This window comes from Phodopus roborovskii, unplaced genomic scaffold, assembly GCF_943737965.1.
Source record: "Phodopus roborovskii unplaced genomic scaffold, PHOROB, whole genome shotgun sequence".
Lineage (NCBI taxonomy): Eukaryota > Metazoa > Chordata > Mammalia > Rodentia > Cricetidae > Phodopus > Phodopus roborovskii.
The window spans coordinates 10536365-10563580 of NW_026126448.1; the positions used below are offsets into that span (position 1 = coordinate 10536365).

The window sequence follows — 27216 nt, forward strand, 5'->3', positions numbered from 1 at the left end:
GACCTCCACTGCAGTCCCATATTTTCTCCAGAGTTACTTGGTTGATTTGCTATGCCTGTTAGTAATTCTAGCTAACATTAGTCCTTATAGAATATAAGCTCCTCAAGGTCAAGCACCTAGTCTTTCTCTTCTCTTTTCCTCCTGCAGTGTCTTGTCTCTTGGGAACTGTTCTGTATATGCAAAATGGATGGGTGGATGGATGGATAAACAGATGGATGCATGGGTGGATGTGTGGGTGGGTGGGTGGATGGATGGGTGATTTTAGTCATGACATTACTACTCTTAATTGTCTCTTTTTTATTGGATTTGAATCTTCAATGTCACCATTGAATCTTTCTGTGTAACATTCAATGCTATTTCTCATCCATGCTACAAATACCTAACCCTACTACACTGTTATCACTACTACTGCTACTAATGACTACTACTGTTATTTTATTACACCATTACTCTATTCACTCTTCTCTTTCTCGTGTTATAGAGGAGAGGGAGGCTGAATGAAGGCCTTAATGATGCCAAGGCCAGAGAGGCATGGTTTTGATTATGTGGGCATATCTTGAGATAGACAAGAGAGGAAATGTATGTATCTGAGAGACTCCAAAACAAAAATGAGAGCTAGTAAATGAAAATTCAAACAGAAGGGCTTTGTTTCAATATATAAGGAGCAATCTCAAATAGTAGTAAGTTTCTGTTGTTTTAATTGTTTTCTAGGGGACTAGGTAGCTCTGCCAGGGATCCGTTTCAGGAAAAGGAAGGCAGAAGATGATTTTTTTTTTTCAGAAAATACTTTAAATGCATTTTATCTGTTAATTTGTTACTAAATCTTTTTTAATTTATCTTAGCATACATTTTGGTAGTTAACAAAATATAATCCATTTAAATATATTTATTCTAGAATTTCTCTTCAAAATAAAACATAAGTAGGAAAAATACATAGAAATCATAGAATCAGAATGCTCAATATTAAAATTACTATAATCTTCAATCTTTTATCATAATTTTTATTGATTCTTTGGGAATTTCACATCATTCACTCCAACCCCACTCATTTCCCAGCCCCTCCATATTCACCCTTCACTCTTGTAATGTCTCCCCAGGGAAACCTTAAAAAGAAATAATACAAATAGAATAAAAATTAAAAATACAAATAAGAATATTAATTTTTTAAAAAAAAAGACCAAAACAAAACCAAGAAAACTGACTCAAGGAAGCAGCAGGATAGCCAAGAGCAGCATTGGTGAGGGTCCAGTATTGATGGTGTACCAGATGCCAGAGGCCTTGAACCAGACCAAAAACACATTACACAATGAGCATTTGCAAGTAAAGCTGTTTAGACAGAAGGATATACTGCACAATACACAGCAGCTCCCAGTGCCACTAAGACAAATGGAGAGGGGGGGGGGGAAGATGGAGGAGAGAAGTGGGTTTGTTTGTTTATTTTTTTTTTTTTGTTTTTGAAGATGAATATATTAAAGGGCCATTAATATCTGTTGAAAACTAAGACCTCAGATACTATGATTGCTCTGTTCTGTCCCCTTCAGGAAGTCAAAAACATAGTAGCTAATGTCCTCTTTCCATCCTCTTGAAAGTAAAAGTTATCATGATATCCTATGATTTTTGTCCTAGTATCTGACCCTAATTCCCCCTTTTATTCTCTTGCATAATTCTGCTAAAATATGTGCTTTCCATGTGATGACATAAATTCTTTTGAAACAAAAAGGAAGTCTTAGAAACCAGACACATGTAGGCTTTGATCTCATCCCCATTTATGGTCACCTATGTGACTTTGGAAAAGCTTTCTTTTAGTGGAGTACTGAGCCCCCTTCTCCCCTTTGAAATGGAGCTAAGCTAATGCATGAATCTGTGTGAATCATCTGATTACACCTATCTAAAATGCTAATGATACCTTCCATCTTTGTGCTTTCTTCTACAACAACATTTGGGTACTCAACATTTGGGCAGCTCTCTGAGGGACCCTTGAAATCATAGCTAAGCTGCACCAACTCATTGAAGCTGAACTAGTATTTATTTCCCTTAAACCATGACTTACTACTTACATGGAATTCTACTTTCAAAAATACCTGATAATGTGAGCATATGTTCATTTCTAGTGAGGGTTTTGCATAATGGCTTCCTCATGTGATGGTCTCTTTAGATTATATGCCCCTAGAAGTAGTGTACCTTACACAAGCACTTTGTAAAAGATTTTTGGATCTCCGTAGTGGTTGTTTTCCTTCTATACCGAAAGATTTTAGAAACTGTTTCTGGAAACATTGAGTTCCAGCAAAAAATAATAATAATTATTATTGCGGTTTAATAAAGATCAGGATAAACAAATAGGCTGAATAGATGTTTATTCAGGGAGAAATAACTTACAACCTAGACAGATGAACACCAGCAAGTTCCACCGGATGTTCTCCTCTCCGTGTCCTGCCAGCAAGAGAGCATTCCACGGCTCCTCCTCAGACCTCGTTCACAGGTCACTTCCTCCCCTTCCTCTACCCCCCACGATGGGTGTGGTCAGTGCCACAGAAGGAGACAAAGTGAATATCCCACTACAAATAATAGTTGTCTCTCAGATCTCAATTACCTGTTTATTGGTAATCTATATTGTATGCTTCATGATAAACATTTATTAATACTATATGTCTAGTGCCATGTGAGGAATGACACTCAGACCTTCATGGAGGTCTAGGTTAAAGGAGAGCATCAGTGTGCAAACAGGTAATAATAGTACATGGACAATACACAGTATGGAGTGAAGAGGAAAAGAAAGAAAGCTTCCTAGATGGGCATAAATTTATAATGTGAACAAGAAAGAATATTTTCTGTTAAAGAGAAAGCTTAAAATTGTAAAGATGTGAGCCAGATAAAAGTGTAGGGTGTTAGAGAAGTCGTGTAATCAGGGATGGTTAGATTACTAAGGGAAGGAATACCACGAGGTAATGAGCTGAAGAGAGGAGGCAGAGGAAAGCAGCTTGTAGAGTCAGAAGGTCCATTTCCATTTAAAGAAAGAAACAAAGTAATAACAGTAAGCCATCGCATGCTTTCTGCCTTTATCTGCCCGATTTATAAAGGATTTGGAGTTCTTATGATACTGAATCTAGCATATAAGTGCATTAAGCTCTTTCTCTGTGGAAGAGCAAAATCATATACATACATTGAGAAAATGTTTACTAAGTACTTTCAATATGTACAACTTTGGGGCCATTTACTCAGCAGAAAATAAAGTGTGGTTCCATTCATAAATTTGTTTTAATGATGTGACTGCTAGGAATAGAGGGATGAAAAGGAAGTTACCTTTCATGGGTAGCAAACTTTTCCCCATCCATTTTAACAGAGGAAACCTCGGACTTTGCTGAGCCTACCACCCACCTCACCAACAACCAGCACTCCTGAACCGGATACCAGCACTGTTCCCCAAGATGCTGCCACCATCCCCAGTTCAGCCATGCAGGCCCCCACAGGTAAGAGCAGAGCACAAAGCTAACTATAGTTTGCCCCTGAGGCATAGTGTCTACATATCTTCTTGTTTTCTACCAACAACTAGCCCTGTCCACGTGTAAACATATGTAGAACCTAAGTTAAAGACTTTTCTACAGTGTTTGAAATGGTGTCATAGAAATTTCATTTTGTCAGAGCAATCACACACACACACACACACACACACACACACACACACACACACTGGGGTAATTGTTCTGTGTATTTAAAGCTGGGAAACTGGGTCCATTTGCAAGGAATAGGAAAACATTCAGAGCTTGCTGGCCCAGTTTAAAGTAATGCTCATCTTGCTCAGTTGGATCATTCCCTTAATGATCCCTTCCACCTTTCAGAAGCTTTATTCTGTAGTGGAAATTCAATTTCCACCAGTAGTTTTGGGGTCTTGGGGTATATGGTTTTGGTGTGCAGACATGATCCCTTATAAGGAAGAGGAGGAGTCATGCTGGCTCTCTCTTGGGGTGATGGTCTGAGACCTGATCATCATCCTGCATGGCAGCATCCTGCTCCTCCAAGGGCAGAAGACCATGACAGCTCCTTACCTTCAGTGTGTGAGTGTTCTCTAAATAAATATTTGTTATTCTTTTACAAGAGTGCTCATGAACTTCCTTAATCCACCCACAACTGGTGCCCAACCAAGCGCCACAGCTTGCTTATTGGTTCCATTTGTTTGGAATATTGTTTTCCATCCCTTTACCCTTTATCTGTCCTTGATGGTGAGGTGTGTTTTTTGGGTCCTGTTTTCTAATCCAATTTTTTATTGAGAAAATGAGACTATTGATAGTGAGAGATACTATTGAGCAATGTTTATTAATTCCTATTATTTTGTTGTTACAGTATGCTTTATAATCTACCCTTTTAATTGACTATTCTAGGATTATTTAATCCTTGTGTTCTTGTTGATGTAGTTAGTTAACCTTCCCTTCAGACTGGAGTTTTCCTTCTAGGGCTTTCTGTAGAGCTAGATTGGTAGGCAAAAATTGTTCAAACTTGTTTTTAATCCTGAAATATTTTTCTTTCTCCTTCGTTGTGATTGATAATTTTTCTGGGTATTTGATTGGTAGTCTGGGTTAGCTCTGTAGTCTCTCAGTTTGTAGAAAAATATATCCAGGCCCCTCTGCCTTCCCTAGTCTCCATTGAAATCTAGGTGTTATCTAGGTTATATGCCTGTATATATGACTTGGTCTTCCTTCCTTGCAGCATTTGGTGTTTTGATTATCATGTGCCATGGGATTTTCTTTTCTGGTCTTGTCTGTTTGATATTCTGTATGCCGTATGCCTCTTGAACCTTGGTACAATAATTGATTTATTTATCTGGTTTTCTGGGGGTTTATATACTTGAGGTTGGCATGTGCCACAGTGCATGTGTGGAGATCAGAGGACAATTTTGCAGAAGGAGACTCTGTGCTTTCCTTCCACTTCGTGGGTCCTAGATATTGAACTCAGGTTGTCTAAACTCAGGCCCTCTGTGGGGTGGGGTGGGGTGGGGTGGGGTGGGGTGTGTGTGTGTGTGTGTGTGTGTGTGTGTGTGTGTGTGTGTGTGTGCGCGCGCCCCTCCACCTCTCCCTTCTCCCTTCTGCCTGTGGATCAGGACATGGCTCTCAGAAACTGCTCCAGCACTGTGTGCCACAATGATTAAAACAGACTAAACCTCTGAAACTGTAAGCAAGTCCCCAATTAAATGTTTTTTTTTTTTAAATCAGAGTTGACTTTGTAGCCATGCATAATGACATATTCCTTTAATCCTAGCACTCAGAAGGCAGAAGTAGGCATATCTCTGAGTGTGAGGCCAGGCTGGTCTACATAGTGAGTTCCAGGATAGCCAGGGCTATGTAGAGAGACCCTGTCGAAGCACACAAAGAGTTGTGTTGGTCATGGTTTCTCTTCACAGCAATAGAACAGTAACTAACACATTGATACTATTCATTTCACTTATATTTAAGCATATATATGTACATATAAGCACAGGTAATCAAATATATTATTGATAATTATTATCTAGATTTAACTTTAGCAGATTGAGAATAAAATTTTTTATTCATTTTTGTCTTCATTTAGTCTTTCTCCTATTTTTCCTTTCTTTTGTTCATTTATTCACTTATTTATTTATTTAATAGTAATGGTAGTCAAGCCTAGGGTCTTGTCCTAGGCAAGTATTCTACCACTGAGCTATACTCCCTAGTCCTTCCTTTTAAAAAAAAAAAAAAAAAAAAAAAACAAAATCTAGGTTTCTGATCTGTTCTATTTCTTACTAATGAACTTAACATTTCTTGAAAGATACTATTCCAACTTTTCTTTTTCTTTATTTCTCCTTTACATTTGAAGGAGAATTTCATGAGGTTCAGAAGTCTAGGTTGGTCAGTGTTTTTCTCATAATAATTGAGGTATTTCATTATATTTTTCTCTATGCTTGTATGATTTCTGAGATACTATCCTAGTAAGATAATTTTTCAACATGACTTCTTTTTTTGTTTGTTTGTTTTGTTTTTGTTTTTGTTTTTCAAGACAGGGTTTCTTTCTCTGTATTGTTTTGGAGCCTGTCCTGGAACTCACTCTGTAGACCAAGCTGACCTCGAACTCACAGAGATCTGCCTGCCTCTGTCTCCCAAGTGCTGGAACTAAAGGCATGCACCATCAATGCCCTGCCCACCTAACTTCTTTTCATATTTGTTGTCTTGGTTTTGTTGATGGGTTTTTGTTTGTTTGTTTTTTGATTTTTCTTTTTTTTTTTGGTATTTTGTTTTGAAACAGTCTTTCAGTATTGTCCAAGTTGATCTTAAACTCTTTATGTCTAGAGAATCCACTGATTTTTTTGATCATCCTAACTTAGAATTTATATTGCTGAGATAACATGGCATGACCAAGCCCAGTGGTAATGGTGCACTCCTTTAATTCCAGCACTCAGGAAACAGAGGCAGGCAGATCTCTTAAGTTCAAGGCCAGCCTGGTCCATAGCAAATTCCAGGACAGCCGGGGCTATACATAGAAACCCTGTCTAAAAAAACAAACAAACAAACCTGCATGACCAAAAGAAACTTGGTGAGGAAAGGGTTTATTTGGTTTACACTTTCATATCACATTCTACCCTCAAAGAAGTCAAGGCAGCAACCTGAAGGCAGGAACTGAAGCAGAGGCCACATAGGTCTGCTGCTTAGTGCATTGCTCCTCATGGCTTACTCAGTCTGCTTTCTTTCTTTCTTTTTCTTTTTTTTTTTCCCCTCTCTTTTTTTTATTATTTTATTTTTATTTTACATATCAATCCCAGTTTCCTTTCCCTCCCTTCTCTTTTCCTCCCTCCCTCCCTTCCTCTTTCCCTCTTTCCTCCCTTCACATGCACCCCGACCACCCTCCCCTCCCAACTCCCCCACTCCACATGTAGGGTGATGCCATCCAGGAGGGGTCATCTAAATCTGAAGTCATTTGGAGTAGAGACTAGGACTTTTCTCCTGTCTCTAGGTTAAGGGAGTATTCCTCCATGGGGGATGTGCCCACAATGTCCTTTTGTGCACCAGGAATACATCCTGGTTCCACTGTCTGAGATCCCGTAGGCTGCTCAGGCCTTCTAGTTGAGACCCATGTTCAGGGGGGGCCTGAATCAGTCCCATGCTGGATTCCCAGAGATCAGTCTGGGGGCCCGTTAGCTCCTCCTTGTTCAGGTCAGCTGTGTCTATGTGTTTCTGCAGGGTGGTCTTGTCCTCCCTCTTTGCATCTGGATTCTAGTTTGGCTCAGTGTCTGCTTTCTTATAGCATCCAGGACCACCTGCTCAGGGTTAGCACCACCCACAGTGATCTGGGTCCTACCACACCAATCATCAATCAGGAAAATGCTCTGCAGACTTGCCTATAGACCAATCATGTGGAGGCATTTTCTCAATCGAGATGCCTCTTCCCAGGTAACTCCAACTTCTCCTAGCTGCAGTAACCACTATCAATAGAATATGGTTAGGAAGACACTAATGCCAAAGCCCCAAACTCAGCATAGCATTATTTCAACCATATTCTATCAGTCATCCACGGAACCTAAATTCAAGAATAGGAAACCCGTGAGCAGACCTCACCTGCCAGTGGAGGAGGGTTAAAGAATCATGAGCTGTATTTTAAAACTGCTTCAGACAACTCTCTAAATATAAATTATTTACATTTTTCCTGCTTGAGAAGTTAGTTCTTCCCTCACAAGACTTTTCGTAAAAACTCTCATCTCTTTACAACATGAGGCAACATGTCCAGAATGACGTTCCTCAGCCACAGGATGTGAGTGTTGTTCCTCTCCATCAGAAGACCCATGAACTAAAGAATCACATGGTGAACATGTGTCTGTGGGCCAGAATTAGGATGAATTATAGTGGGCAGCAGTCACTAATCACAGAAATTCCAGAATTCAAATGAGCACGAGCCAGTTCCTTAATTAGGTCCAGTGCTGCTGCCTAGACATTTCGTAGTTCTGTTTTGTCCTTTGCATGAGGTACCTAGTAGTCTTCTCCTTTCTCTTTGCCTAAGAAAGGTTGGGAATCCAAAGAGATTAAGAAGTGAAGGCAGGTTTTATATATATTTTATGTATATGGGTATTTTGCCTGCAAATATGTGTCTGTGTATTGCATGTATGTATGGTTCCTACAGAGGTTAGAAGAGTGTGTCAGGTCCTCTAGAACTGTAGTCTTATTGCAACTTGATATGTCATGTGTGGTTGATACCTCTGGGAGACCTGCCCTTTTTTGAAGGAAGACAAAGGGATGGATCTGGGGTAGGGTTGGGGGGTGGTGCTGGGAGAAGAGGAGGGAGTGGAAACTAGTTGGGATATAATATATGAGAGAAGAATAAAAGACAGTGACAAAGTGGAAGCAGAGGAACAGATGTTTCCCATTTTGTGCTGTCTCTGAGCCTTCTAAGATGCTGGCAGTCATTCTAACAAAATGACTATCTTAACAGTTCCAGGAGGCAGTGGTGGTGCACGCCTTTAATCCCAGCACTCGGGAGGCAGAGGCAGGCAGATCTCTGTGAGTTCAAAGCCAGCTTGGTCTGCAGAGTGAGTGCCAGGACAGGACAGGCTCCAAAGCTACACAAAGAAACCCTGTCTCCAAAATAAAATAAAAAAAAAAAAAAGAAAAAACGTTCAAGGGGTTTCTCTGAGTAGCTCAGGGTTCACTTCCTCTGCAGCTCGGCTAAATGCACCCTAGAGAATCTTAACAAAGAAAAAGAAGCCGTGAATTTGAGAGGGAATGGAAGGAGGGGGACATGGGAGGGATTTGTGTGAGGGGGTTAATTATGTTGAGAGAGAAAGAGAGAGAGAGAGAGAGAGAGAGAGAGAGAGAGAGAGAGAGAGAGAGAGAGAGAGTTTGTTTTTCGAGACAGGGTTTTTCTGTATTGTTTTGGATGCTGTCCTGGAACTAGCTCTGTAGACCAGACTGGTCTCAAACTCACAGAGATTCACCTGCCTCTGCCTCCCCAGTGCTGGGATTAAAGACATGTGCCACCAATACCCGGCTAATTAAAATATTTTTAAAGAGAAAATCTTGTATAAAGAAAAGAATCTGTAAGAACTACCCTTAGCAAATTCCTATGGAAATCTTTGGTCTGAAAGAAATCTATGAAGCATATTCTTAACCTTTCTGATTCTTTTTGTTTGTTTTGTTTTGTTGGGTTTTAAAAGTTTTGGGGTTTTGAGAAGATAAGGTCTTCTGGCTGGCCTGGTACTCACATATAGACCAGACTGGCCCCAGACTCAGAGATCCACCCGTCTCTGTTATGAATGCTGGGATTAAAGATATATGCTGCTACACCCCATCTTCTTTTCTTAACTCTTAAAAAGGATTTTATCTCTTATCTTACATTTTATCATAAGCAGCAAGAAGGTAGGTAGCACTTTGACTGCTTTAAAAATCTTAGCCATTTCATTGAGTTCATCAAGTACATTTCCTGTTTTATGCTTTTATGGGCAACAGTCCTGTCAAACTTTCAGTCCCTTACGAGCACATGTGCCCCATCCTCCATCTTGCAGTTATGCCTTCATTTTCCAACTTTAGGCTTCCATTAAAACTCTTAAAGGGCCTGGGAATGCAGCTCAGTGATAGAGCACTTGCTTAGCTTGGATGAAGCCCTGGCTTTGATCCCAAGCACTAAAGAAAAAATAATAATAACAGCTACCCCAAGGCTTGAGTTCCCACAGATACTTTGCTTATTGTGCCATCTGCCACTCAATTCCAAAGCTAGTGCCCTGTGTTTGGCATTTGTTCCTGAAGCATCTTGATCCAGAATCTATTCTGATAAGCTTTTGCTATATAACAAATTACTATAAAACTTTATAGTTTGAAACACTAAGGGCAGACTATGTGCAGACAGCTCATGTACTGTATACAGTGCCAGATGGGGAATGGACCCGACCAGGTTTGGGGATCCACTTTTCCCACATGGCTGGCATATTGACTCTGCCTGTTTCTCCATGTGAACCTCTCCACAAGATGATTTGTTTCTCACACATAACAAACAGTTGGGATTCAAGAGTAAATATACTAAGAAATCAGAATTAGAAGCTGCTGGTTTCTCAGTCCTAGGCCCAGAAACTGGCGCTGTGTCATACCTACTGCTGTCAAGTGTGACGGAGAACAATAGGAGGTGTGTCAAAGACTTTCAGAGCCATGTTCTAAAACTGACACTCTTCTAAAGGTTGCATGGTTTGGACTTTGGTGTATCACTATATGAACTATGTAAAATTAATTTTAAAATCGCCATTAGAATAATCATATCAGACTCACGTCTGTGAAATATACAAAATCTTAGTTGCAAATATATTGTACACTCATATACAACTTGCTGAATTTTTTTATTTTTATTTTTGAGACAAGATTTCTTTGCATAGCCTTAATTGCTCTAGAATTAACTATGTAGACCAGGCTAGCCTCAAACTCACAGACATCTGCATGCCTCTGCCTCCCAAGTCCTGGGATTAAGACACTACTACCGCCCGGCCAATTTGCTGAATTTTAATAACTATCAGCACCTGTGTAACTCTAGCAACCCTCATGTGGTCAAGACATAGAATACTTCTGATAGCCCGAAGTTCCAGCAGGCTCCTTGCAGTCAGTCTCTGTCTCCACTGTGACTGAAATATTTTTATCATAAATTAGATTTTACAGATCTTGAATTTAATATAAATTAGCCATGCTGTCTATATGTACTCTTGATTTTGGTTTCTTTCACTCAAAAAATTTTTTGAAAGACACTTACATTGTTATACCTATGCATAGGTCAAGGTTTTCTTTTGCCAAGTGGTATTCCATTAAATGAACATACCATAATTTGTGTGTTCATTTTCCTGCTGATAGACACTTGAGCTGGTTCGAATTTGAGATTATTGTAAGTAAGTTGCTCTGATCATTTGTGTTAAGTGTCTTGTCTCTGAGTTCCTCCATTCTTAGTGATTTCAGTACCAGGGCCACACCACCAAACATGAAAATCTCTTTCTTTCTTTTTTATTTTAACCTTTTGCTTTTCTTTTTTTTTTTTTTTTTTTCCCCCTTAAATTTGGACTGAGAATAGTGTGCCTCAGCATCCTAAGTGCTGGGATTACAGATGTTCACTGCCATGTCCTGATTACTTTTTCATGTATATTTGTGTAATATGTGTGCTTATATGTGTGCACATGTAGAGGCCAATAGTCTTCTTTGATATCTTTCTACCTCATTCACTGAGGCAGGGTCTCTCAGTTGAACCCAAAGCTCACCAATATGGGATAGTCTACTTAGCTGGCTAGCTCCAACAATCTCCTGTCTCTGTCTTGCAAGTGTTAGGATTATAGGTGGTCTACCATGACTATGTAGCATTTACATGGGTTCTTGGGGTCCTAACTCCACAGGCTTGTGTACAAGCACTTTATCCACTAACATCTCCATAGTCCCCCAAACCCTATTTCTTAGCAGACCTAGACTGATCCTTTTTTTCATAGATTGACCCCATAGTCACCTTTATTCTGCCAGGTGTCTTCCAGTCAGTCTCCTTCCTGCTTTAAGACACAGCTTCTTGGGGGTCTGCTAAGTCAGTGGCTACTTCTCCAGTTTGTCGTCTACTTTCCACAATGCTATTGGTTGTCTCTTTGCTTGTCTTCCAACTTACCTTAGAGAGTTCTGGGGGAAAAGAACTTACAGTATCTTTTCAGGGCCCAGAAGACAAAACCCAAGCTCTGTGCCTTGTTTTCTGTTCTGTGTTGTTCTCCTAACAGGCCATATCCCCAGAGACCTTGCTCATGCAGCTTGGGCTGGTGGCAACTAGGCAGGAGATTTTCCAAACCTCCCTTTATCACCCACAGTGTTTTGCTGTGTAGGTGTGGGGAATCACAGTGGAGCCAAGTCCAGACTTTAGCAGATAGAAGAGAGCTGCACTCTGACTTCTCTCTGAACACTGTAAGGTTCTTGGGTTGTTTGTTTCCTATAGTTTGTATCTACTTGAACAAGAGCGGCAGCACAGGCCCCCACTTGGATAAGAAGAAGATCCAACGACTTCCTGACCATTTTGGGCCAGCCCGTGCTTCCGTGGTGTTGCAGCAGGCTGTCCAGGCTTGCATTGACTGTGCTTATCACCAGAAAACTGTCTTCAGCTTCCTCAAACAGGGCCACGGTGGTGAGGTCATCTCAGGTAAACACTTCCCGGCCAGTTTGTCCTCCTAGCCAGCGGGGCAGGCCTTCATTCTGATGGGGATCCTAGTTCCAAGTTCATACTTATTGACTCTGGAGAATGTAAAAGTATCCTATTCCTCAAGAGTCTTCACTTCTGGCTCCACACTCTTCTGAACCATGTGCCATATATGGTATATGCCATACATCTCTGCCAAGAACAGCCAAACAGATGCCTTGCACAGCCTTTTCACAGAGTCCTCTCCTGTCCCACAGAATATATAAGTGTGTGGCTTAAAGCCATTCCAGAGGAAGGATACACAGGGGCTATGTTGTTGCCACAAGAGAATTTCCCCAAGTGGCTTCAGAGGACCTCTGCCTGCTCTCATTCCTCTGCCTCCTTAGCTTCTGTGTTTATAGGACCCATACAAGATAACTGACTCCCAGGACAAAGGGGAAAATGAGAGTTTAACAGTGAGGTCTTTTTTGCTGTAACTGAAAATACTTTGTTGCTGTGCCCTGTTTCTGTTTCAATTAAGTTCATAATTTTATTTTTACCCACCAAGCTTACAGAGGCTTAACCTGCATGCAGCCTTCCAGTCTTTATTGTAAAGCCACCTTACTGCCTCCTCCCTTTCTCCTTAGCTAGCTTGTAACTAGCTTCAGGAAACCAGCTAACAGGGAGCATAAGTAGCCAAACTGTTCTTTTAGCAAATACCTACTGATCTTTTACTGTGTATCTAAAGTTTCTGCCATACTTTGGCCAGGAAATGGGGAAACAGAACTCAGGTCTGCACTGGTGAAAAAGAAAATCTAAACAGTCTGTGGAATAGTGACAACAGAAAAATGAGAGGGAACCAAGTCTAGGCAATAGCTGGCTGCATGGAGAATGGAACTGCTGACACATTAAATCTATCCTTTTGAGCCCAGACCGCTCTCTGGCCTCTCCCTTGCTGCAGTCTGCGGGGTAGTGCCTAGAGTTGCCTTCACCTCTACCTGCCTAGAGTTCTTCCTCTTCAAAACTTTTCTAAGAAGGATTTATCTCCCAAGATCTCCATTTCCTCACTTTTCTCAAAGACTATTTATTGTATGAGCCTTTTTGCTTTTTAAAAATTATGCCAGTATTTTGATAGAACATGAAATAAAAACAAGCATGAAACATTTCCAAATATGACCCAAATCTAGTGTCCATATATAGGTTGGAAATTGTTTACCTAAGTCCTTGCTACCAACAGTGTATTCCCTTCAGTGCAGCTTATCTGTTCTTGGGCAGTTTTCTTACAAAAACAGCACCCTAGGTGACCACATTTCCTGAAGGAAGCAAAGCCAGGTAATGAACGAAGCAGATAGCATTATGTTGGTAGTTGTTTTCACAGGTTGAGTGAAATCATTCCAGAGCCCTGAGGGTGCAACAGACTTGGCCTGGCCACTCCCCTGGTTGCACACCCTTTGGAGTTAGAAGCAAAAATCAAAGCCCTTGAGCAAGGGAGGGCAGCAGGAAGAAGACAAATGGGCAAGCAGCCTGGGCACTGCCTTTATGTAACCAGCCAATCCCAAGACAAGCAGTGAGCTGGACTTCTCTAACCTGCACTTCACTGCACTGCACAACTGACTTGCTTTGTTTTCTTAACTCCACAGCCTTGTTTGACCGGGAACAGCACACCCTCAACCTCCCAGCAGTCAACAGCATCACCTATGTCCTCCGCTTCCTGGAGAAACTCTGCCACAACCTTCGGAGTGATAATCTATTCGGCAACCAACCCTTTACACAGACTCACTTACCACTCACTGCCACAGAGTACAGCCACAGCCACGACAGGTACCTACCAGGTAGGAGCTGGGATGGGGCCTGGGCTGCAAGGGGGCTGGGCAGCCAGCAGCATCTGCAAAGGCTCAGGGGCAGCCCTCAGGCCCGAGAGCCTAGTACCCACTGTCCAGAGATCTGGTTTTCTGCTCTTTACTGACCTTGCCATATCTGGGTCACATCTAGGGCTTTGGGTCTTCTGTCATCCTAACTCTTCAGGATTTTGTTGTCACTCTAGAATTTCTCTTTCCCCAGGACCCCTGTCTCTGATTCCCATCTGGGCTCTACATGAAGTCCCAACACATCTCCCAGTGTGAATCGAGCATCAGAGGCCTCATATAGCTCTCCTTTGCCAGAAACAAGGTTTAGTCTTAGGTAGAGATTAAGGAAGTTGCTCCATGTTGATTGGCCACCCCATTCTTTTCTTTGGCACATGGCCCTAACTCTTCTAGCGTTGCCAGTCTAACAAGTCAGTTCAAGTTCCTGCTATTTCCAACTAGGCTGGAAAATAACTTTTTTAGTTAACAGACCAGACCCACAATGAAAAAGCGGATGCCACGTGGCTGGGTGGGTGACTAAGCACTTCCAAGAGAGGAAGAGTGAGTGGAGCTCGGCATCTCTGACCTGGAGTACAGGACGCAGAATCGAGGGAGGGAGGAAAGCTTGGTCCCAAACATAGAGAGGTAGGTTGCTGTTAAGAGGGAGGAATTGCTCTTTACAGGAAACCTGAGCAGAGAGGAGGCACATCTGTTCTGCTTGCTGTGGGGTGCATGAGTCTGGGATCTTGTACATGAGTGTCACATTCCCTTGTTGTCTTTTCATCAAACTCTTAACAGATGACTTCTGGAGAGTGTGCTTGGGGAAGTGACCCCACCCACACCCAGTCTCCTCCTCCAACCCCTCTGTACCTCTGCAACCACATGAGAATTGCTGGTGTGATTTGGGGTGAAAAGATACCTAAATTCCTCCTATGCTGGCAAGCAAACCAGACACCTAGTCCCTGAGCTGTCCCATGCCCCTCGGCTGGTTCTTTTCTTCAGAGGGAATGTCTTAAACTACCTGCTCTAGATTGCTTTCTTTGACATCAGAACCTATAAGAACAACCTTTGGGCTGGAAAGATGGCTTAGCCATTAAAGGCTAGGCTCACAACCAAAATTATAAGAACAGCCCTGCACTTATGGTGTTGTACTGGATAGGATGGAGTTGGTACAGACAAAGACAAAGTGTTAAATAGTCTCAGCTATTGCCATTCAGGAGCCCTGGGCTCTGTTTCCCTAATTAAAGGCCTAACTGGAAGTCTGAAAGAGAAGGTGCATGTCCAATAGGGCATCTAGCTGCTCAAAGAAACAGACACTCAGAATTCTTAAACAGAACACTGCCCTTCAGGAACTAGGGAAAGTACATTAGCAATGGATTCAGAGGCTGCTGGGGACAGGCCCACATTGGGCTTCTAGTCAGGGAAGGTGGAGATTGGCACATGCCACAGCCTTTCCTGGGACCTCTGTTCTGGTTTGTATCTCTCTAATTCAATACCCTGTAGATGAAGCAAGCTCCATCCAGACTCTCTTCCTGCCTTGCCATCTAAAACAAAGACAAAAACAGGGGTGTCACTTTCAGCTGTTGACTGTGTCCTTTCTCTAGTGCACTTCCAGACAGACTGCACCAAACTCAGTTGCTCAAGGAAGCTTTCAGCACACTGTCTGCTTCATCCTGGCTGCTGTTGGCTTCTCAGAAGCAGTATTTCAACTGTGCCCAGACAAGCCAGGGCCTTGTCTGGACTTCTGAGTCCTCTCCGCTCTGTAGCTTGTCTTCCCTGCCTGCCTGCTGTCTTACTGACCTCTGATACCTCATCAGCACCTATATTATTCTGATTACTTATCGACCCCCTGCAAAGAACTCCAGTACCAACAGCTTTCTTTGGCTTTTTCTTTGAACCTGTTTTTTGCCATTCCTGCCCATCTGCACAGTCACACACTTCTACTGATGTGGCATCCGTGGGTCCCATCTGTATTGACTGGGCTGCTTCCTGGAGCCCTTTCCTCACTCCTGCCTTGCCACCACATTCCCTCCCTCTCTTGACTTCGCCCAGCTGACTGTGCACTTCAGAGCCATCAAAACGTCCATATCCCTTAAAGCTTCTTTACCTAAAGTTAGACTGTTGCTTTTTTTCACTGCTTTATTTTAGAAACTTTAAAACCTACAGAAAAATGGTAACAACAACAAATATAAAATAATTCCTTCCCCAAGTCACTTTTAGCTTTATGCAATATTTGTTCTGTCTCTTTGTTTGCAGATGTATTTGTAGCTATATATTTAATATGTATGTGTATATGTGGCTTTTTGTTTAGCACACTAGAGTTAACTGTTAGTGAAATATATATTATAATATATATAAGTGTATTATATATAAAGAGCACAGAACAAAGGCACATACCTGTAATCCCAGCCCTCAGGAATTTGAGGCAGGAAGTTCACAAGTTAATGGTAGCCTGGGCTGCACAGAGAAACCCTCTGTGAGAAAGAGAAAGAAGAGGGAGAAGGAAGGAAGGGAGGAGAATGGGTGAGAAGAGTAGGAGGGCAACGGGAAGGATAATATTTCTGTGTTAAATTTAGTGCAAATAAAATACTTGAGCTACTATACTGCCCAGATCAGAATTTCCCAAGTTGTTGTCCTTTATAGCTGTTTTTTGTTTTGTTTTCTCTAATTTAGAGTCAAATAAAAGAACATTTTGTGCATTTCATTGCCCTGACTCTTAAGCTTCCTTTCTCTAGAGCTATTCTCTACTCTTCCTGTCTTCTCTGACTGCATGGGCATTTTGAAGGGCCCAATCCAGGCATTTTGGCTTTAGATCATCAAACATTTTTAAAATTCTCACTGTTTACCAGAATTTATACTGAATTTCGGGAGACAGAGGTCAGACAGGCTGAACCCCTGCACTCTGAAAGCTAAGATGGAAGGGGTATGCGGTTAAGAGCATGGAAGAGAAATGGTCCAGCTTAGCCACTTGTGATAAGAAAGAATAAGTGAGAGAAAGTGGATGAGAGGATTGCGGGACTAGGCAGCGTCTAAGAGCAGAGCCCCTTCTACAGGGCCACATATGTTCTGAGTCAAGTGCCATGCCAGGCTCGTGGAAGCTACAGTAAGGAGCTCCTTTGGACTCCCTAAAAAATTGGTAATATGAGGCAGGACATTTTTTTCAGCTATCTGTTGTGGATATTAACAGTAGCTATAATTGAAAATCTGCCTAGCACTAACTTCCACCTGCTGTTTTGAGATTTCCTGTCTGTTACCTGCTAGGGGAAATAATGACATTGTTCCAGGACTCAAAGACTTGAGTTCTGTTGCTGGAATGACCATTCTTCCATCTCCACTGAGCTTTGTCTTGGGTGTCAGCCTGCTCATCTATATTAAGATAGAGTGGAAATCTCTAACCATATAGGGCTAATGTAAGTTAACTTTTCTGTTGATACTGGCGAATGAGGGTGTGTTACTGCTCTACTGAATGTCAGTGGGCAGAGGTGAGGCCTCGTCCAGGGCTCACACGTTCAATAGGAGGCAGCTGCTCTGAGGATCTTACTGCAAAGCTGCCCTGCAAACATTCCCAGTGCAAGGAAAAGAGAAAGGGTGAGGAAGGAGCCTGGAGAAAAGTCCCAGGTAACAAATACTCCCAGGGCAGTCTAGGAAGACAGGGAGGACTCAAGAGTTGTTCTTTTGGAGTACAAAGAATAGAACATGAGGAAGGATTTGTAAGAAGACAGATTTTAGCCAAAAAAAAAGAAAAAAGGGCATTTTATCCATCAGACCTCTCAATAAAATGATAGCCAAAACTCCCCCAAGAGAACCATTCTTTGGGGTCTTTATCTAGCAGAAATCAAGACAATCACTGGGCATAGAGAATATTATCCATCCAGGGTCCCAGGGTTCCTTGCAGGGGGAATTGAGCGAACATGGAGCTAGAGCTGTGGGAACATTCTCACTCCAGCACAGAACACAGATGCAAGTGCAGGCCGGGTAAACGCTGATGGCATATCCATGCTAAAGAACATCCTTTTCTGGCTCACATCCTATATCCTCTGATAAAGAGCTATCAGATTTCATGTAGCACTTGGGCTGCTGACAATGAGAATGGCACAAGAGATTGGCTTAGTCTTCATGAGGCAATCTTTTAAATTTTTTATCTTTTAAAATTTTCTACATAGCATATACTTTGATCATATTCTTTTCCAACCTCTCCCAGATCCTTCCCACAGCCCTGCCCACCAAACTTCATACACCCACTCTCTCAAATAAATGAATAAATAAGAAACAAAGGTGAAAACAGACCCCCCCCAGGAAAAAAAAAAAAAAAACAAGACAAAAAGCACACACACAAATGAGAATCTGTTTAGTGGTTTGGGGCAGTAACACTCCATTGGAGAAAACTGATTCTCTCTTCCCCAGGAAGTATCAGTTGCAAATAGCAACTGATGGAACTTCCTCTTATCCATGCTGGGATTTGAGACATCTGAGCTTAATGGGAAGCACACAAAATACAAACAGATTAAAAAGTAGTGGAGTTGCAAATATTACAAACAAAAGAAACAGTGTTTACATCGCCCTCTCAGATGAGGTGTCCCTAGCAATTGGATGTTTAAGCTGGTCTGCAGAACAGTTAACACATTAGTTACCCAAAACTCTGATGGTCCCATGAAGAAAGCTGTGTGCTCATGATGTGTATCCTCAGAAACTACTGTTCTTACTTCTGTGAGCTACAGGATTGTGAAAAATGGAATCACTTTGTGACAAACTGAAGACTAGAAGGCAGCTAAAGAGAAAAGCATAAGGAAATTTCATTGTTACTAGCAAAAATTATTTTTGCACAGAAGTAGGATTTTTTAAATTGCCAATGTTGAGAATTTAAAGCAAGAGATGTTTTGACTGATGGTGGAATAAAGCCAAGGGCTTCCCTATATAGGACCTTGGGGCTCTGTGGAGCACAATTGGAAAGGCCTGTGGTCTTATCCAGGCTTTGCCCCACCAGAGGCAGCCAGGACCCCATCTTACCAGCCCTACAAGAACTAGTGCCTCGTAGAGTATGGGCACGATGTCTCATTTTCCTAGTACACCTCCTCAGAACAAGACCTAATAGCCATACCTAGTTTCAAACATCACCAATCCAGGCTTTCAGATCCCTCAACACAGAACCCAAGCCTAAGTGACCTCCTTAGCATTGTTGAAAGGAAGAGACTCACTGGTCTGTATTAACTCTGGTGATTGGTAGCACTGCTGTCATAATTTTCCTCACATCTCTTACCTCCAAGAAACAGATCCTCAGCCATGGCTAAGTAAACATGAGCTGGAAAGTGAGCTGACTCTGCTCTATGGCAGAGACCTCGAGCTTGCTGTTGTAACTCTGAACAAAAACAAAACAAGAGTTTCTCAGATTCATCATCTCAGTTGGTACTCTCCATTTTTATTCAAAAGAGCAGGTCCTCAGAGAAGATAAACTCCTTTGCCTTATAAAAGGGGGAAGCCAGATGTAGAACCAGGTCTCGAAGTTGGAGACTGGCTTTCTCCTCATGTCTCAAAATGGGACATGCTTACTATTGTCATGCCATCTCCCCTGGAAAGCAGGAATTGGGAACGTCAGCTACAGAAGGAGTGTGGGTACATGGGTTAGGTATACCTGGAGCCTCTTGCAAATCTCTTTTCAAATCATTTCTAGGAAAATGCTTCCACAACTAACTGCCTGCAGAGGATGAGTAGTTACCTAAAGATAGATTTGACTTTGGGTTCAAGCTTGCTAAACTAATTTAGGTAACAGAAATAGTCCTAAAACCCTGGGGCATCTTACCACTGAGGGTCTCTTTTAGCCAGACAATAAATTTATATTTAATCACATAATCTCAAAGATAAACACTAGAACAGTAAGATCTTCTGATACTTAAGTCCCTCACACATGTACAGACAATGCTTGGCCAAGGCCAGGAAACTGATTTAGTTTAGGTAGAACCATCTGTCTAAGTTAGGGTTTCTATTGCTGTGACAAAACACTATGACCAAAAAAGCAAATTGGGAGAAAAAGGTTTGTTGGGCTTACACTTCCACATTGTAGTCTATCACCAAAGAAGCCAGGACAGGAACTCAAATAGGGAAGGAACCTGGAGGCAGAGACTGATTCAGAGGCCATGGTTTGTGCTTACTGGTTGTTACATGACTTACTTAGGCTGCTTTTTTATACAACCCAGGACCGTCAGCCCAGAATGGCACCACTCACAACAGGCTGAGCCCTCCCCCATTCATTAATCACTAAAACCAAAGCACATACAGTCCTGGCACTATCTATTCTACTCTCTACTTTGAACCCCATCCTTCCCCAGCCAGGACATGGCCATTCCTCATCTAGATAAGGCATCACTCTCTAAGGAAGAGGGCATGGAACAAGGCATGGAACAACTGGGATTAGGTGTCCCTTCCTGAAATTTCATACTTCAAGAAAATGTCTTACAGCTAGATTTTATGGAGGCATTTTCTCAATTGAGGTTCCCTCCAGATAATTCTAGCTTGTGTCAAGTTGACATATACTAGCTAGCATGCCATCCTAAGACGGTCTCAGCTTTAGGTTCCATGATGTGGTGATGTACTAGAACCATAATGTGGGTTCTGCTACTTGGTATTGGCCATAGAGGTGTAGAATTGGCATGAGATTCCCTTCACAGTGGAATGTTCACCAGCCCCTCAGAAGGCTTCCTGTAGTATGGATGAACTTCTGGATTTCCCACGATGGAGTAAGAAGCACTCTCCTGAGTGGCAGAGTCAAGTTCTAACCCTGATCCTGATTCCTGTGCCTGAGCTCCCCCAGCTTCCCTGGAATGCTTCTGTAGAACAGAATCAATACAGATGACTAGAGACATTGAAGGAGCCAGTTCTCTGCAGACAGGCCTTTAACCAGGTGTCATGGAGTCATTCTGAGAAGTCCCGCTGATAGCTCAACATCTGCTTCTAAAGAATCCTCATCTGAGGCCTGGGAGACAGCTCAGTAACTAAGAGCACTTGCTCTGAAACTGTGAGGGTTTGAGTTTGAATCCTTGGTACCCACATAGAAGTTAGATATGGCTGTATGTGCCTATAACTCCAACACTGTGAGGCAAGGACAGGCAGTTCTTGCAATCTCACTAACCATCCAGACTAGCCAAAACAGTGACTTTCAGGTTCAATGAGAGACCTTGTCTCACAGAATTAGGTAGAAAGTGATAGAGGGAAGGCACTTAGTATCCTCTGGCCTCCACATGTGTGTGTATGGGTGCATACAGAACCCTCCTCTGAGCATATGCATCCCTTCCCACCACCTCAACCCTCTTTTTAGCATCTTAGAACTAAGGAATCACCTTCCACCTAAAGTAGCTCTAGTTTCTTTTTTAAGTTGTCCTTATACAGAAAAGGCCAAGAGGAACGTCTAGAGAAACCAGAGTCCAGAGAGGAACCCAAGTCTTGAGCTCCTAGTGGGAGCCAGGAGCCATGATTGATACACAGGCATCCTGAATCCCTGTAGGGCTTTATGTCTTGCTGCCTCTAGTTCAACTCAGGCTGGTACCTGAAGCCAGCAGCACTCTGCCAGTCTTTCCAAGCCAGTCCTGGCTTTAACCCTGGTTTTATTATTTCCCAGGTGAATCCTTTGTCCTTGGAAATAGCCTGGCCCGGTCCTTGGAAACACACTCAGACTTGATGGACTCTGCATTGAAGCCTGCCAACCTTGTCAGCACTTCCCAAAACCTTCGAGCTCCGGGTTATCGGCCCCTGCTTCCCTCGTGTGGCCTCCCATTGAGCACTGCCTCAGCTGTGCGTAGGCTGTGCTCCAGAGGTAAGCTCATCAGGGTGCTGGGGTCCTTAGGACTCTGTGTTCTTTCTCCTCCCTTTGTCTCAGGGCTCAAAGAGTATAAAAGGAAACTAGTTATGCTGCCCTACTGTGTGGTGTTGGGACTGAAGCTATGCTCACTATTGTGCCTTGCCCAGCCATCTGAAATGTAATTGGTGTTGATGTTCTCAGCCTAGTTTGAAACAACAACATAAATTTGGGAGCCAAAGACCTAGAGCTAAAAGGGCAGGTAGGGTTTGTTCTCCCAGCCTTTAGCCAAGAATACAAATTACCTTTTTTAAAATGTCTTATACATAAGATACTTTTAAAAGATACTTGTAAAACAATAAAGATATATAATTGATAATATGAAATTGAAGGAAGGGATACCTAATCCCAGCTGTGCCTCCAAGGCCCTCTTTCTTGGAGAATGACACCTTGTCTAGATGAGACTGGGGAAGAGGAAAGCTTCCGAGGAAGAAAGGGTGGGCAAAAGGTAGAGAGTAGAATGGATATGTATGTGCTTTGGTGTTTCTGAAACATAATGCCATGCTGGGGCTTCTCAGAGAAAGCCTGGAAAGGTCAGGAGTTTGGAGTTGATCATTCTGGCAGAGTTAAGCTACCAGTGGCATCCAGTCAGAAGCAAGGTACAAACAGAACTGTTTGAGTACTACTGAGTGCTGGACTGAAAGACCAGGTCAAAAGAATGGGCCAGACCAACAGTGAGAATGGATTGACCCACAGACAGCAGCAGAGACTGGGGTGGAACAGAAAGTGGTGAGCTAAGTACCAAAAACGTCTTCATATACTAAGGAACACAATAGAGACTTACTGATAAGTAGCAGTGGTCAGAAAGAACAGGTGGTTAGATACAGGTTTAGCCTCTGAAATGTGAGTTTCATAGAAGGATGGTCTAGAAACACCAACAGGAAGCAGGAAGGTTCTATCCTCATAGCCTAGCCTGATCTCCCCTAGCCCAGAGTCTGTGAAGTAAGTGAAAGATGACTTTGAGGAGAGCTTTCATAAAGACTGAGACAAAGGAAGAGCACAGGAGAGAGGCTAAATGAAGTAGAAAGCTGTCAAGAAGAGTTGTAGCAGATTTCCTAGCCTTGAGACTGGAATAAGTTGTCTCACCTCAGGTCTCCCACATGCAAAGTGTTCCTCATGAAGAATGGAAGTTCTCATCTCCACCTGGTCTTTCCACAGGAGTGTTAAAAGGAACAAATGAAAGAAGGGATATGGAATCATTTTGGAAACGAAATCATTCCCCAGGTATGTGGGGAATTCTTGTGATTTCCATCTCTGCCAAGGCAAGGTCTGGTTCTGGTAGGGATGCACTGTGATGAGCCTCTCCTACTGGCTCTGGAGTCTCAGCTCTCCCCTCTTTAAACACATCATGAGTCTCTGTGCCAGGTCATACTCAAAGCTCCCTTGTCCATGAAGAACCTCTAAGGCTAGAGGAATCTATTTGATGAGCTCTAGATTGCTTGGTTCATAAACTCAAGAATTTGAGTCTATGCCCCTTCTTATTTCTTTAATCCAGAGGACCAGGTATGAGTGTGCTAACATGGCTTCTTGTCAGTGCTGTCTGCCTGACCCATTCACCCATCCTCAGACCGAAGACAGTCTGCCTTCCCTGAGTATAGAGATGGGGATTCTGGGGTCCAATCTCTACTGAAAGAGGACAGGACAAGTCAAGGATAAGGCACTAACTCCTCCCTCCCTGGATGGGTAGTCTTAGTCACTTCACCTCCCTGGCCTCAGTTCCTGCCTCTTTCAAGGGCTGCTTTAGAGGTCTTCTAACTTGTAAAGTACTGCACTGTCCATCTGCTTTTCTAAATACCTCTGTGGTGCATTTTGTGGTTGTCTGTTGCCTAAACTATTACCAAGATTCTCCCCTTGTCCTAAACACCTATTTCCACAAGACTGTGGAAGCAAGCCCTCTCTCACACAGTTGGAGCAACCAACTATCTACAGAACAGGTTGTAACCACTACAAGAAAAGCTTTGAGGGACGGTTCATTTCAGCATTGAAACAGAAAGAATCTGGTCCTTGAAACCAAAACCTCCTTAGTTATGCTGGAGTTTGCCTGAAGAAATGGAGAAATTGGAGGAAGAGAATGGAAGGAAGGCAGAGGGAAAACACGTGCAAGGGATCTACAATGGTGGATGACCAAAATAATCAGATCCCAAATCACACAGGGAAAACCGAAGAGCTGCATTTCAACCACAATTGAGATAAAAACAAAACAAAAACTATAAACAGGAACAGGCCCTAAATTAATACTGAGATTCCTGGTAGCCAAGGCAAAAACAGTTTTTGCCCTAGAACATGAGACTATAAGGAAGCCAATTATTCTCCAAGCCTTAGAAGAGGACCAGAATATGCTTTATCACTTTTATCTCTAGTCCCCAAAGAATTGGCTCTAGTTTCACTCAAGTACCACTATTTATTTGGTCCCCAAAGCCAAGGTAAAAATAAATACCTACTCCTTCCTGCCCTGCTACCAAACCCAGGTGCCTCCCCCGGGTTCAGGGTAATTCACTACCCCAGTGTATAATTCCCAAAAGCCAGACCTGCATTGCAGCATGAAGTGTGAATTCTCTCATGGAAAAAAATCTTCATTCCCCAGACAAGCTCCAGTCATCTCCTACCACTTCAGGGTTGCTGTTGGCATCATCTCTGAGGCCATGGAGTGTGCAAAGAGATTAGTGGGGATGGACCAGCAGTCATTTCATGCATTATGGTAGTTGTCCTTCTGTCCTTCAGGGTCAGATCGGTATCGGGAGAGCCGAGATGCCACTCGCCTGAGTGGCCGGGACCCTTCTTCATGGACGGTGGAGGATGTGATGCAGTTTGTCCGGGAAGCAGATCCTCAGCTTGGACCCCATGTTGACCTCTTCCGGAAACACGTAGGTGTCTGACCTCCTGTGTGTGTGGCAATCTCTCAATCTTAGAGGGCCTGGCTATCTGTTGTGTCCATTGAAACAACATAAATAATGCCATCTCAAGCAGACACCTTTGGGCACTGTGTTTACCTCGCTCTCTTAGTACAGGCTCTCACTGAGCCAGATTCCTGCTGGTTTGTGGTCTGGGCTCAGTTCTAGGTTACAGAGGTCCATCTATGTCTCCCAAGGGTGCTTTACCCCATCTGCTTTGGTGTAAGATTCAAGGATTTCAGCCCAAGTTAAAGAATCCTTCACAAGTAGCCTCTGCCTCCTTCTCACCAGTCCCCCTCCTCTGCTGACCTATCTGTGAGCCCAGTGCTCCCTTCAAGAGACCATTCTGTCCCATGGCTAGGCATTGCTCTTGCCCTCCTGCTGACCACACCTCAACTTCAGGGTTCAAACCCATTTCCCTGCCTCTGTGCTGCTTGGTGCCATCTTCCTGTGGTTACAAAGTCTGTCCCTCCACCCCACCCCACCCCGTCATCACTGACAGTGGAAATCTTTTACATAGGTGGATTTGAAAGGGCTTCAAAGCAGGCTTAAGGTCACCACTGCCCCCAAAAGGCCCACTTTGGGGTCAGTGTGCAGTACATCTTGAGGGCAGATGTCAACACAGCCTGCACACTCACTGCAAGGCTCCTCAGAGGGTTAGCACAGGAAAGCAGCAGAGAAAAGCAAGGTGGGAGGACATGTCCTAAGTGCTCAGAATGCCAGGGGAACGGGCTGGCAGGCTTCAGGATCCCAGCAGCCTGACTGCACTGTGTACCCTCACTGCTCTGGGTGCTCTGATGGCACCCGAGGCAGTCAGACCAACCAGGCATCTGATGGCTCCTCCCCACCCCCAGGAGATCGATGGCAAGGCCCTGCTCCTGCTGCGCAGTGACATGATGATGAAGTACATGGGCCTGAAGCTGGGGCCCGCCCTCAAGCTCTCCTTTCACATTGACCGGCTGAAGCAGGGCAAGTTCTGAACAGCAGGCATTCTTCTCCCCGGAAGCCACCAGCCAGCTCCCAGGCACCTCTGTAGGGCTCTGGGTGACCTCAGGACTCCAGGAGGCTGGAGAACCACCATTGCTACCCTTCCTGCCATGATGTGTCCTTCCATGAAGGACTGAGGAGGGAAGAATGTGGGTCCAGGGCTGGTGCTGCTCTTCCCCCCTTAGCCTGCTGTGGCTCCTCCCAGGCCCTTGTATTTATTTCTCAAGGCTAGCCAAGCCTCTCACGGGAAGTTTAGACTGAGCACCTTGCAAAGAGATGGAGGAAGAGGCCAACTCTAGGGCCTGGAAAGGCCCTGGAACCCAGGCCCCTTACCACCTCCTGGGCTTGGTATAGTGTCCATGGCCCCAGCCATGCCTTCTCACCAGATCCCCAGACTCTGAACTTATGGTGCAGACCTTTCTAAAAAGATCTTTTCTTGTTGCTAATTTATTGCTTCTGGCACTTGGACTTAATGCTTTTCTTGCACCAGACATTTTTGGGAAGAAGGAGTCCACCCTCTGTGGTTCAGAGAGGGCCTCTCCAGAGAAGTATGGCCCTGTTTCAGAGGACAGCTGCCTTAGGGCTTTCTCTGTGGGATGGACAGAGAGGTATATGGCTCACTGGGCATGGAGAGGTGAGGCTCCCTCTTCCTACACCAGGCCCTCTGTAGCCCCAGGCTCTATCTCTGATGGAGTTTTCCCACCACCCAGCCCATCACAGCTCCCTGCCCTGGTCAGAATTGCTGCAAAAGATGGGGCCTAATGCCTTGAGGCCGAGGCCCCTGCGGTGGGAGGGAGGGCCTCCAGGCAGGGGGTTTGCTCTCTGCCAGCGCCTGTGCTTCCTCCTAAGCACGGCAGCAGCACTGGTGCCCCCACTGCCACCTGAGCTATTTTATGTCCGTTTGTTTATAAATAAAAAACAGTACAAATGCCTGTGTCTCTTTAGCCAACTGGCATCCATATTACTCAGCAAGAAGGTTGTCCCTTCACTTAACTTAGTCTGTGTTCACACATGTAAAACAAGGAGCCTTCACCAGAATATCCCTAGGAACTCTTCTAGTCCCAGTCTCAGGTGCCCACAGCACCCAGCACCTTGCAGGACCAGTCTCTGCCCAGGCTGCTTGCCTTTGTTGGTTAGACAGCACTGCAGCTTCATCAAGCCAGAAGCCTCAGTAGGCTGCTTTATCCTCCTCCTTGTGAGTGAGGTGTGAAGAGAGGTAGTACAAGCCTTCATGGTCCCCATTGCACTGACCAGGGTCACACAGCCTGTTGGCTTACAATGGGAACAGGTTTACAGGAGGTGGAGAAGGCTGTCTGGAGCCACAGTATAGGACAGGACAACCTGAGACAACATCAGGGAGCACACTGAGCTTCACTGGGTGACTCAAGAGCTATGGGACTGCTGGGGTGAGAGATTTAGCACCTGCCTGGACTTCATAGAGCCTCATTCAGCCACCCTATGGGGCTGGGCCTCTTCCTTTATGTCTGTACACCATTGTCTTATTTCTCTCAAGTTCCCTGCCCAAGCGTCTGCCTCCAATCCTACA

The 27216-nt window shown here is 43.6% G+C and overlaps 1 protein-coding gene across 11 annotated transcripts in view; it reads left to right on the plus strand.

Annotated features, from left to right (window-relative positions):
- Nucleotides 1–26444, plus strand: part of Scmh1 (Scm polycomb group protein homolog 1) — a 118645-nt gene extending 92201 nt beyond the window's left edge. For 10 of the 11 annotated variants that reach the window (XM_051188672.1, XM_051188662.1, XM_051188663.1 and 7 more), the window contains 7 exons: nucleotides 3341–3467; nucleotides 11926–12126; nucleotides 13743–13934; nucleotides 21556–21750; nucleotides 22951–23016; nucleotides 24514–24656; nucleotides 25538–26444. In XM_051188672.1, coding sequence (XP_051044629.1) covers nucleotides 3341–3467; nucleotides 11926–12126; nucleotides 13743–13934; nucleotides 21556–21750; nucleotides 22951–23016; nucleotides 24514–24656; nucleotides 25538–25663 — 1050 coding nt within the window. In that variant the 3' untranslated portion in view covers nucleotides 25664–26444. The remainder of the gene's footprint in view (nucleotides 1–3340; nucleotides 3468–11925; nucleotides 12127–13742; nucleotides 13935–21555; nucleotides 21751–22950; nucleotides 23017–24513; nucleotides 24657–25537) is intronic. The other variant, XM_051188671.1, reaches the window with a different exon arrangement.
- Nucleotides 26445–27216: the final 772 nt, after the last annotated feature.